Consider the following 12,887-nt stretch of genomic DNA (forward strand, 5'->3'; position numbering starts at 1 on the left):
AGCTAAACCTGCGGCGGGCATTTTCTCCACAAAGTAGCAAGACGCGCGAGATTCACTGGCACGCCTGCGCGCCGCAAAGAGTTCCTGGGAAATGTAGTTCCCACCTTCTGGAGGGCCGCCCAGGCGCCCCTCAGCCTCTTGGGAAATGTAGTTTCTGGCTGAGGAGAGCGGGGCTGGCGCTGCGAGGGCGCGGAGGCAGGCGCGCGGCGGGCAGGCTTGGAGGGGGCGGGTCTGCGCGGGCCTCACAGCCTGAGTAGAGGGAGGTCACGGCGTGACCGTCGCCACCGCCGCCGCCGGTGCGAGGTCGAGTCGCCGGGCCGCAGCCATGGCCTACTGCCGGCAGGAAGGTAGGGAGAGCGGGCTGCGCCGGCCTGTGGGAGACGCGCGGGCCCCTGTGGCCCCTGTGGCCCCCGCGGCCGGCGCGGGCTCCCCGAGGCGCGGTCTGGGGGTGCCCACCTCGGGGCTGACCGGGCGTCGGGGTCGCCGCATGGAGTTGTGTAGACGAGGAAACGGGGTTCTGGGAGGAACGGGGCTGGTCCAAGGTCACGGTGCAGCCTGGACCCGGAGCTCCGAGGGGCCTGCACGTGGGAGAGCCGCACACCAGGCCCGGGGGCGCCCGGGAAGCGGGCGCCGGGCTCGCGGTTGGGATTGTGCTGCGGCGACTTGTCCGCGCCCCGCGCGGGCCCTCCACGGAGGCGTGGGCGGTGTCGGGGCGCGGGAAGCGCCCCTGCGCCGTTGGAGCGTGTTCCTAGCTCGGCGCTCGCGCGGCCGCTTTTACACGCCGGGCCCGGTTCATTGAGCCGTAAACCGAGACGCAGGTGAGTCGGCCGAGCCGGTGGGGCCGGCGTTGGAGGCCCTGCTGCTCTGCCCCCCAGAGCCGTCGCTGGGCCTCGCCACACTACCGGGGCCCCTGTGTCCGAGCGGCCCCCCGACCCCGCCAGGCCCCGGCGCCGGGCCTCCTTCATTCGGCAGCGCGTTCTCGGTGCTGGGGCAGCGGCGGCTGGCTGCAGCGAATGCACAGCTGTGGGGTTAGCACTCCGCCGGAAATTTGAACAGCTTTGCTCCCTCAGTTTAACTTAGGGGTCCTGAGGCCCAGAAGGGGTGGCCACCCATCCAGCCCCCGCCAAAGCGCCTTTGGGGCAGCCGCTGGTGGCTGCAGTACTTGGGCCCCTGCCCACCCCCGGGGGAGACCCAGAGGCTGTTCATGGCTCCTGGTGTGAGCCTGGCCCTGCTCTGGCCAGCATTTGGGAAATCAGTGGATGGAAGAAGACCTTTCTCTTTCAAGTAGATGAGAATAAGTAAAATGTTAGGAACGCAAGTAAATAAAGAAATGAGCCGGGTCTTTACCGCAGGACTTCTGCCTGGGTGTAGAACGGCTGCTTCCCGGACCCGAAAGCTGTCACTCTCCCTCTCTAAGGACCACGGACACACCTCACTTTCATTGTGCTCCACATACCGTGCAGCTTCCGTTTTAGTGTTTTTTAGCAATAAAATATTTTAAATTATGTGTATTATTTTGTAGCTATAATGCTATTGCACACTTAATTGACTATAATATAGTACAAACATAAGTTAATATGTATGGGAAACCAAAACGCTGTGTCGCTCAGTTTATTGTGCTATTTACTTTATTGTGGTGACCTGGAACTAAACCCACAGTGTCTCTGAGGTGTGCTTGTACTGCTTCTCTTGATGAACACTTACTCTGTGCCCCAGAGACCTCGGCCCCACCACTTCGCTAGACAGTAGGTCTCTTAGCTTCTTGTTTTCACTTGTCTCTGAGTCTCATTTATTTCTTCATTTGGCAAATACTGAGCCTTTGCGTGTAAAGACACCATGCAGATTAATATGAGCCTTCCTTCTCTCTGTGGGTTAAAGGAGTCCTAGTCCATTGGCCATTATTATTAAAGATTTATGTATTTTATTTGAAAGGCAGAGTTTCAGTGAGAGGGAGAGAGAGGTCTGCTGGTTCACTCCCCAAATGGCTGCAGGAACCTGGAACTCTAACTGGGTCTTCCACATGGGTAGCAGAGGCCCATGGTGTTCGGCCATCTTCTGCTGCTTTCCTAGGCACGTTAATATGGAGCTGGATTGGAATCGGAGGAGCTGGGACTTGAACCAGCACTCACATGGAATGCCCGTGTCTTAGGTAGCAGTGCTGTGCCACAACCCAGGGCCTCCCATAGGCCACTGTTTTTTCCTGGGTCAAAGGTCACTCCTATCCTAGCTTGAGGATGAGAATTGAAAGCACTTGTTAGCAGTCCTTAGTTTTTGTCTTTATCTATACGATGGTCCCCTAAAAAGTCCCAGCTTTTGTTTTTCTGCCCACTGATTCTTTATGATTGCTCTGGTATTTAGAAAAATGATGCCAAACATTTTACCGCACAAAGGCTTATGTAAGCCAACCCCTGCATACTCCTCCACCCTGACTTCTTCCCCTGTTCGCTTGCTCAGCCACAGGTCTCCTGGCCAAGTGCATTCTTCTTCCAGCTCTTCCCATTCTTTAGGATGGAGTTCAAGTGCCACTTCCTCAGGGAGGCCTTCCCTGAACTTGTGTCTGTCACATCCTAAATTCTCTGAAACAGGATTTGCTGCCATCTTACCTCCCGTCTTCTAAGCTTGTACCCAGGACCTGCTGTGGAGCAGATTCTCAGATCTTTATGAAATGAACCCATGCACATACATGCTTTGTTCTGAGCCTGTGCAAATGTATTTTTTAAAAGACTTATTTATTTATTTGAAAGGCAGAGCATCACAGAGAGAGTGTGTGTATATGTGTGTGTGCTTCCATCTGCTGGTTCACTTTCCCGATGGCCACAATGGCCAGGTCTGAGCTAAGTGGAAGCCAGGAACTCCATCTGGGTCTCCCGTGTGGGTGGCAGGAGCTCGAATACTTGGATCACTGCCTTCCCAGGCACATTAGCGAGAAGCTGGGTGGCAAGCAGAGCAGCTGGGGCTTTGACCAGGGGTCTCACAGGTGAAGCTGGCATCACAGGTGGGAGTGGGCTGCTAAGCCTGCTGCACTACAACGGCGGCCCCCAGAGCCTGGGCAGATTTACGTCAGGCGTCCAGCCGCTACCCAGCATCTGGTTAAAGGCCTTAGGTTGGCATTCAAGGTGTTCTACTCTGGGGCTTGACCTCACTCTGTGACCTAGGGCTGCCCACACTTCACTGTTGGTGCCACACTATTCCTTTCTTTGGTTTCTCTTTCTAGAACAGAACTTTCCCTCTCCTGTTGTGCCAACAGACATTTATTGAGTGCATGTGATGTGCCTGCTTCTGGTTATACAGTAGTGAGCAGGGTAGCACATTCTGTGCCCTCGTTCATGGTAGAGGATTGGCATGAAAACATCACTAGGGGAATGTGTAGTCCCAAACTGTGATAAGTGACGTGAAGAGAAAGCTATGGTAGTGAAATGGCCCACCTGTGGGCCAGAGGAGGCTGTGGAGGTTTTGGAGATATTTCACATATCACTTTCTCAAAACCTTTTCCAGTCCTGACCACACACCCTGGAGTGAGGTTGCCTCTTAGAACCACTGTTTGCCTTCCAGGCTTTGCCCGGGTCGGGGGTGAATGGCTCATCCCCTCTTTCCCTCCCCAGTTCCCCGAGATGTTGCCTGAGATGGGGTTCCCTTCTTGAATGAAGATCTCTACCTTCCCTCCCAACCATACTTCTCCACTGGATGCCTGTGTTTTATTTAGCTGTTACCTCCCCACATCCCCCTACCCCCTGCCAGGTTCTGGCACAGCAGGAGTTAAACATTTTTTAAGGCTTTTGGGTGGGTGAGTCAATCTTATCTGCTGATTCGCTCCCCAGGTGGCAGAAGATAGGATCCTGGAACTTCATTGAGTCTCCCAAGTGGGTGAAGTCCTTGGGCCATCTGCCCTGCCTTCTCAGCCACATGAGCAGGAGGCTGGTTCAGAAGTGAAGCAGCCAGGACTGCCAGTGGCACTAAGAGGGTGCTGGCATTGCAGGCGGCTTAACCCGCTGAGCCACAATGCCTGCTCCTGAACTAAACTTTGTATGCTTGCCTCCTTCTTAGGCTGTGAAAGCTCTTTACGTATTCATCGGAGACATGTGCCGCTTTCCCCTCCACCTCTTCCAGTTTTAGGATTCTGAAGGGCTAGCAGGGTGTCTTTATCTCTGCTCCCCAAACTCTAGCAAGGTCTGTAGCACAAAGAGTTCAGCAAATGTGTGTTGAGTTGGATTTCTCTCCTAGATTTTGAATTTGCCTCCTAAATACAGAAGAGTTGCATCTTTCAAGAGAGTTAGGTTCTATATAACATGTTAGATGAGGGCAAATGTGTTGAAAACAAAGCAGGCAGGGTAAGGGAGCCGGTTAGAGGTCCGGGTGGGGGTTGGCATCTGAGCAGGGAGAGGTAGTTTTCTGTGCAAAGGCCCAGATAGCAGGGGAATGCCTGGTGTGTTCAGTGAAAGCAGAGAGGCTGACATGGCTGGAGTGGAGGGAGCAGACAATGGGAGATGGGGCATAGAAGATGAGGGATACAGATCTTTGTGGATGTATGTGAAGGTAGGACTGTGGATTTGCTGATGGAGGTGTGAGAGAGAGGCTTCAAGGATGACTCCACAGAGAGTAAAACTGCAAAAAGGGTCAGCTTTCTGGGTTTCTAGCTGCTCACTGAGCTCTCCTCTCAGCCCCATCCTGCAGTCCTGTTCTCAGACTGGCCCAGGGACCTTCCATCCCTGACTCACCCACGAGCCTGGGATGGGAACTGGTTTGCTCTGGCTAACTTCCTCTTTGTGCACTTTGGCTTAGCTGTCTCCACTGATTGAGATGGAGAACACCACTTCCAAAACTTTTTGTACTTCTCTAGCCTGTGATTGTCTTTACCTTGGCCACAGTGTCATTGTCAGTTGATGCCATTTAAAAAATTACTGTCCTGGGAGTGGGATTTCAGCTGAGAGCAGAGACTCCTGTCACCTGTCTTGATTCTTGCTCACGGGGTGAACATGAGCTATTGTCTGAGATCAGAGGGTGCTGAGGTCACACAGCTGGCAGGTGGGTGGCTAAGCCAGATCTGAACCCCAGTGCCCGGGTTCTGTGGGAAGGGGAAGCTGCTGTGAGCCAGAGTGCTCCTGAACGTGTGGACTCACCGTTTTTGGGTTTGTCTTGGAATGAAAACACAAGCATTGCCGTATTTACTCGTGTTCCCCTAGAGAAATTCCATGAGCACCACTAGTGTGGCTGATTCCCCTGCCAGCTGGCCATCGCATATGTTCCCGTTCACGGTTGGGTCTGCTTCCACATCTTTCCCTTAGCATATCAGTGACTGAAGTTTCCTAAATGTAAAGGGAAACCAAAAAGGTTTAAAATACTCAGAGGCAATGCCAACAGCTGTTGTGGAGCCACCTCTGCAGGCCGGGCTTCTGGCTCTCAGTGGCTGTTTATGCTCAGGGCCACTCTTGGGGCCCTCTCCAAGGGCAGTTTTTGAGGTACCTAAGGAAGTTTTTTTTTTTTTTTTTTTTTGCACAGGCAGAGTGGACAGTGAGAGAGAGACAGAGAAAGGTCTTTCTTTTTGCCGTTGGTTCACCCTCCAATGGCCGCCGCGGTAGGCCGGCGCACCGTGCTGATCCGATGGCAGGAGCCAGGGGCTTCTCCTGGTCTCCCATGGGGTACAGGGCCCAAGCACTTGGGCCATCCTCCACTGTACTCCCTGGCCACAGCAGAGAGCTGGCCTGGAAGAGGGACAACCTGGACAGGATCGGTGCCCCGACCGGGACTAGAACCCAGTGTGCCGGCGCCGCAAGGCGGAGGATTAGCCTGGAGGATTAGCCTATTGAGCCGCGGCGGCCGGCCTCTAAGGAAGTTTTAAATGCGAGGCACCTCCCATTCCCTTTAGTTGAGGGTCCCATTATGCCAGATCTGGGGTCAGAGTGAGTTGTCAGTAGGCCTGTAGGATTTGTCCTTACACTTTTCTGGGAAGGTTCAAGAAAGATGCTTATTCACTCAGCAAACTTTCCCTTGGTTCTAGGCTTCTTGCAATGGGGCTTGGATTGGGATTTATCATATTTATTCATGCCCAAGGCCCGTGAACCCTTGGACTGTGCCTGAGTCATGCTGAGTACTCAGTGTCTGCTTTCACTGTTCGCGTGTGTGTTGGGGAGGGACCGTGTGGGTGTGTAGAAAGGACCTGCACCCATGTGGACTTTGGCAGTTCCAGGCCTGTGTGAGCCTGGGCGAGCCACCACCCAGAGCTTCAGTCTCACTGCTGTTAAATGGGGGTCCTGCTTTGGGCGGAGGGACTAGCTGACATGCAGGACCCAGATGTGGATCGGCCCTGTCCGTCCTCACCATGCAGCACGTGGGCTGCTGAGTCTCCACACCGCAAGGGGCGTATCTGGCACATGTCTGCCATGTGCTTAGCTGGTGGAGGAAGGTGGTGAAGTGTTTGCAGCTAAATGGTGGCTGGAAAGGAGCAGTGAGGAAGTCAGATAGGAGGGCCTGCCTGTGCTTGGTGTCGTGTGACCACTCTCAGCCTTGGTTTTCTGCCACACACAGCAGTGGCACTGTAGGGTTTGGCTGACATGACACATTCATTCACTCATCCCGTTCGCTCACTGCTGATGCCCCTCTCTGTGCTCACTTAACTGCTCAGGAGAAGTTCCAGATGGAAATGCATTTGCTCCTGCACGGCTGTTTCCCTGGAGCTCTCAGGACCCTCCCACCCTGAACAAGGCTCTCTGCACTTAAAGTGTAGGCTCCCCAGTGCAGGTCTCTGTCCAGCCACATGCTCATCCTACCTCCCAGCCTGTTGTGTTTGTCCTAAAAAACTAGCAAACTGCAGAAGGTCACAGAAGTGAAAGCATGAGCGCTTCTGTGATGAGACCCCTTCCCCAGTTATATTCACTGGGAAATAGCCCCCAGGCCTTGTGGGCTGTGGAGGTGGCTGTAGTGTCCCCAGCATCATGAGCCTGCCTTCTGCTGGCTTCGGGGGCTGAGAGGCCGAGAGAGGGTCTTGATTGTGAGCACTTGGCCAGCCCCTCAGCGTTTCAGCAGCAGGTGCCTGGGCCGTTTTCCTGTGGAGGGTTTCCGTGGGCAGATTTAATGACTGCATCAGCTGTGTGGGCTGCAGTACTCGGCATCACTGTATGCTGTGACTTGGTCAGAGTTCTGTCATCCGTGCCTCTTTCCTGCCCTGCTTCCCTGTCTGTCCCTTCCCCTCCTCTTTTACCACAGCAGCTTGTGTAACAGAATTGGGTGCTATTGCTCAGTTGCAGGCAGTTTGAGCAGCCCTGGCCCTTCGTGTTGCTAGGGTTGCGTGAGGGCTGACTCCTGGAGGGTTCCTGGGAGGCTGGCAGGAGGGAAGGCCCAGCAAGTGGGTGGGGTACCCACAGGCCTGTGGGGAACACTGTGGACAGGCAAAATGCATTGGAAGATCTCAGGAGGAGGACAGCCTCTTTTATTTTTTCTTCTTTTTTTGAGGCATGAGGGGTGAGGGGTGTGAGGCAGGGGGCTGTGCTGATGGGCTGTTGGCAACCTTGGAGACTAAAAGCAGACACCTTTGGTTGGATCAGGGTGTTTTGTCTGGTCTCCCACCTAGAAGTGCATGGAGGGTGGAGTGTGCGGTCGCCTTGCCCACTACCATCATGGGGTTTTTCTTGCAGCTGCAGGCCCATCCCAGTCAGTGGCAGAGCCCAGGGGGAGCAGTTTGGTGTCACCTCCCTTGGGAGTACACATGGGACAAACTGGGTTTGTGTGGCTACTTTGTTCTAAGGCTGCTCTTGTTTGAAACATTTTTTCTTCTGTTCTCCAAACACTAGGGAAGGATCGAATCATATTTGTGACCAAAGAAGATCATGAGACGCCAAGCAATGCGGAGCTGGTGGCTGATGACCCCAACGATCCCTATGAGGAGCACGGTGAGGGATGGGGGCCTCCCAGAAACCCACAGACAGGTTTTTTGGAGGGAGGCTCAGTGTTCATAGTTCCTTTTCCATTTTATCCTTGCTAAGGCTGAGTTTTGAGGTGTCCATCCCAGCCGCGGGCCGTCTCAGGGTGCTAAATGTTTTTCAAAGATGTTGGGCTGTCCTGAGCCAGTGGGCACAACACAGAGTTTGTCCTTACTGAAACACTTGTGTGTCTTCTCTCAGATTTTACACTGACCTAAGTTGTTGGGTATGTCACGGTGAATGAGTTTGGGGGTTGGGGAGTGTATTGCAGCAGTCGCAGGTGGATAAAGTGATAGTCTGCTCACTAAAGTGACCAGACACCTTGTAATGTGAGGCTGGTGAGGTCCTGCTCTCTATTTAAGTGCCCCAGCAAGCACCTCGCATGATGTGTTCTGATGATTTTCCAGCATGAGGATTCAGCTAAACCTAGTCCGAACTGGGTACGTGGCCCCTGGACTTCGGGCTTCATGAAAGACTTTGGGCTTCTGGGCTCACTGGATACTTCAGATAGCCTGCGCAAGATGTGTGTGTGTATGTGGTGTTCATGAACAGTCCACATGCAGTAAACTACTCAGTTCCCAGTCGAAAACCACTCCTCACGTCTGGGATACTAACAAACATTTGAGTGCTATTGGGTGATAAATATGGTTGAAGAGCTTGAAATAGCCACCTCTGGCGTATGAAATCTTGATTGGAATTTTCCAAACCCTAAGTTAAGTGGGTATTCCTAGATAGACAATTTGCTTGTTACCCTGTTGTTCCTTGAGGTTAGAATAAAGCTAGGGACACATACCTAAGGGACAGTGGGACGTGTAGAAGTTACACAGAATGTTAGTGTTCTGAGTGACAGCTGCACTCTTTTATAAAGAAAAATAAATCGTGTCAATTTTAGTACTCTGCCTATCTTTAGGTCCATTTTTAGCACATTTCATTAATTATCAAGACTTCTTGGGCCGGCGCTGTGGCTTACTTGATTAATCCTTTGCCTGTGATGCCGGCATCCCATATGGGCACTGGGTTCTAGTCCCAGTTGTTCCTCTTCCAGTCCAGCTCTCTGCTGTGGCCCGGGAGGGCAGTGGAGGATGGCCCAGGTGCTTGGGCCCCTGCACCCACGTGGGAGACCAGGAGGAAGCACCTGGCTCCTGACTTCGGATCTGTGTAACTCCGGCCATGGCAGCCATTTGGGGGGTGAACCAATGGAAGGAAGACCTTTCTCTCTGTCTCTCTCTCTCACTGTCTATCTGTCCAAAAAAAAAAGACTTCCTGAGGCCTGCAGGACAAATCAGACCTTGCTTGCCACCCGGTGGTTTTAAAAAATGTAAGTGTGTGAGTGTGTCTGCCTTTAGACTGGGCCTTCTCCTCTAGTTCCTGCCATTCTTCGTTGTCCCTGTTGTTCTCTACCAGCTTGTCATGCATAATGTATTGACCTGGGCCCTAAGAGTGTCCCCTATAGTGTATTTGTTTTTGTAACCCCTTCTAGTGAATAATTGTTCATGGAATCTTAGAAAGCACAGGGAACTCTGGGATCCAAGTTCTGAGCTCTCAATAACAAAACCACTAAGTAGACTAAGTAGGTCACTAGTTCTTTGAGCTGCCTGGCTGCCAGTGCCCAGTTCTGTGACTGTGGTAGCGCTGTGAACAGTGAAGAATTAAAAGTCAGGAGGTTTTAAGGGTCATCTTGTCGTGTGGGAGCACTGAGGGCCAGGAGGGGCCAGGACCTGGCTGAGGCAGGGAGTGGCACGGCAGGCCTTTGATGGCAAGTTGAACACTTACTGGGTCTGGGTTAATTTAACTTGTCAAAGTGACTCTCTATGGGTTTGTGTTGTGTTTCTGAAATGTAACTTCTTTGTAAGGAGCCATCTCATTCTAGCTCACCCTCCCCGGAGAAATAATGAAGCAAGGATCCTGCCAATTGGGGTTTACTTTTCACATGTCGGGATTCTTCTTTTGGCAGCTGGTTGTGCAGGTTTGAGAGCAGACTTGACCTCCAGAAGGCAGCATTTCCTTGTGTTTTTCCAGCCCTGCAATCCCTGAGGAACGGAGAGGAGCTGTGATATGGGGGAAAGGGTGTGGGCACTGGGAACCTGGTGGATCCTGCTGAAACCCTGACTGGGACCTCATGGACCCAGAAAGCACTGTGCGTGAGCTGTGGCTAGTAGTACCACTGTGAAGGTTGGCAAAGAGAGTGTGAGTTGGCAAGTATGATGTACTGCCTAAGAACTTGCTCTGTAACTGTTGATGGTGCAGTTGGTCAGTGCTTTTGGGGCAATACCAATAGATGTCCCCACCACTGTCCCATTTTATAAATGAGGAACAGCAACAGCCGACCCACTGATCAGTGAAACTTCGTGTGCTGGAATTGGAAGCAGAGTTCAGCCCTGGACTTTGGACACAAGTACAGAGTGCCATGCCTGGGTACTTCCCCGGAGTGGTGGAGTGCGGTGACCTCACTGGACATTCTGGAGGCTTTCAGAGTGCTGTCAGTCTGTGTGGAAGATGCACGGTGAATCATATTTCTGGCCTATCACAAAGCCAGAAATGAAGCTGTTGTCTTGAAAACATTTTGAAAATCTGGGAAATACTATTTAGATGTGAACAAAATTCAAAGAAAAGAAAAGTTTGAAATTCAAAAGCAAGAGACTTCCATGATATTGGAACTTAAAAGCCATCTATGACTTCGTTTCTTTCTCAGCACATATATGTGCAGTTTAACAATTTGATTAATATTTTACTTTTACAAGTATCTGATCCTACCGCCTGGTATGCCACTAGCATTATCTTATACAGCATGCCGTGGACATCTTTCCACCTCAGTGTGCAAGGATAATCCCTCCCTTTTTACCAGTGTCCTAACTGTGCTGAGCTCTGACAGCAGCTACCAGGCGGAGGGGCTTGAGGGGCAGGGAGCCTCAGGGTGGTCTGTGCCTGATCATCTGTCTGGGGTGCAAGCATTGACTTAGAGAAGTGTTTCAAAAAGCTCCTTGCTAACCATTGAAGAGATGGCTGCTTCTTTGGATTAAAGAAATGGTTTCCAGCATTTAATTCTTGGAGCACAGTATATCACAGAACCAGGAGGTCATTAAGAATGTTGATGAGTGTCACGCATGGGGACAGATGCTGGTGAAGCTTCTGTCCGCTGGGCCAAGGGGTGCTGTATCTATGTTAGGAAACAAGGGAGTGCCTGCCAGGTAACGGTTAGTACTGTTCCCTCCTCCTGAGTGACCTGTAAGGACTGGACTGGTTTTGCTTTGTCTGAAACTTTAGAGAACATCTCTCACATTCTGCTTGCCCATCTTCCTGTTCTAGGATTGATACTGCCCAATGGAGACATTAACTGGAACTGCCCTTGCCTCGGGGGCATGGCCAGTGGCCCGTGTGGGGAACAGTTCAAGTCTGCCTTTTCCTGCTTCCACTACAGCAAGGAGGATATCAAGGGATCAGACTGTGTAGACCAGTTCCGGGCCATGCAGGAATGTATGCAGAAATACCCCGACCTCTACCCCCAGGATGATGAGGAGGAGGAGGACGAGAAGAAGCCCGCAGAACGGGACGCAGACGCATCTGCCAGGGAGGCCACTGCAACCAAAGAAGAGAAGGGGTCCAGCTAATGAAGGCCCCGCGGCCTGGGCTCCAGTCCTCCCACTTGAGAGTGATACGGACCTTTACAAAATGCCTTTTATTCACCTCCCAGGAAGTGTCTTTCCTCTGTTCTGTGCACTGTAATGTACAAAATAACTTATTTTGTTGATTAGGGGTCTTGGCCCCTTGATATATACACTGAAAAAAATGGGGATTGTATGTATGTGCGTTTTACATAAACCTATCAGTGAATGTAGCTGCCACTTCCAAATTCTCTTTTTCTCATCCTCAGATTTTTGAAATAATGTGCTGAATATTCTCAGCAACCAAAAATTATTACCCAGGAATATTTCTTGAGAGTGAGCTGACTCATTCTCATCTATTACATCCATTTAAATAAATTGAAGCAAAAACTTCTTCCATTAAATGTGCTGGAATGGGGCCATTCCTAGTAGAAGAGGCCAGGTGGTGAGATCCATATTTCTCAGAAGGCGTCTTGACTTTGTGTGAATGAGGGTTCCATACTTCATTCCTGATACATTTTGGTTTCTGTGTTTGCATTAAACTCCAGATTTTCTTAGTTTAGAAAGTGGAGGCTTGGGCTTTCCAATTCACAGTCGCTTTTTAAGTGAAAGCAAAGGCTCGTTTTTCCTGCTCCTTGTTTTGCTGTTCTAGAAAGGCCTGGTTTGGGGCCATTGTTCAGACTGGCTCTCAGTCTGGTCAGATGCTGTGTTCTTGAGATGTGGGGACCTACTTGTTACCAGAGTGGCAGCGCAGAGAGGAAACGGTGTGAATGAAGTACTCCATTAAAATAAGACTTGATTTGTACTTGATTTTGAATGTGTCCTTTGTTTTTAGGGTTAAAAGTATTTTTGATGTCAGGGCATAAAACTTAGGAAACATTCAACTGAAATTTCTCTTAAAAGATACTGGAAGCCAGTTTGAGTGTGTTAACATTTTTCATGTTGAGTTCAAAGCAAGCTCACTTTTTCTGTCTGAGCAGCCTTCGTACATGCATCGCAGTACATCCACAGATAGGGAAATGCAGCGTGCAGATTAACTTGCCCAAGGTAACTGCAGCATAGTTTTCAGGCCGTTGGGTGGGATGCCTCATTTTCCCACATGAACCAGTTATTGCTGTGTAAGAAAATCACCTTAAAACAGAGCAACTTGGAACAGCAAGCATTTCCTGGGTCCTTCAGCTCAGTCTGTCATGAAGCTATGATCTTTGGAGTCATTTCAAGGCTTGACAGGCTTTCCTTTCAAAGTCACTTAAAGGGATCTTGACAGGATTCAGTGGGTCAGATCTCTGTGGGTTGTGGGATTCAGGTCCTTAGTTCCTCATGGAGTGGTGCCCAGAAACCCCCCTCAGTTGTTTGCTATGTGGGCCTTACC

The 12,887-nt window shown here is 51.2% G+C and overlaps 1 protein-coding gene across 1 annotated transcript; it reads left to right on the plus strand.

The window, feature by feature from the left end:
- The first annotated feature begins 41 nt into the window (after positions 1-41).
- On the plus strand, positions 42-12,320 carry CHCHD4 (coiled-coil-helix-coiled-coil-helix domain containing 4). The gene is made up of 3 exons (XM_062200520.1): positions 42-347; positions 7,785-7,883; positions 11,220-12,320. The coding sequence occupies exons 1-3, from the start codon at positions 326-328 to the stop codon at positions 11,519-11,521; spliced, it is 423 nt and encodes a 140-aa protein (XP_062056504.1). The 5' UTR covers positions 42-325; the 3' UTR covers positions 11,522-12,320.
- Positions 12,321-12,887: the final 567 nt, after the last annotated feature.

Source organism: Lepus europaeus, chromosome 9 (assembly GCF_033115175.1).
Source record: "Lepus europaeus isolate LE1 chromosome 9, mLepTim1.pri, whole genome shotgun sequence".
Lineage (NCBI taxonomy): Eukaryota > Metazoa > Chordata > Mammalia > Lagomorpha > Leporidae > Lepus > Lepus europaeus.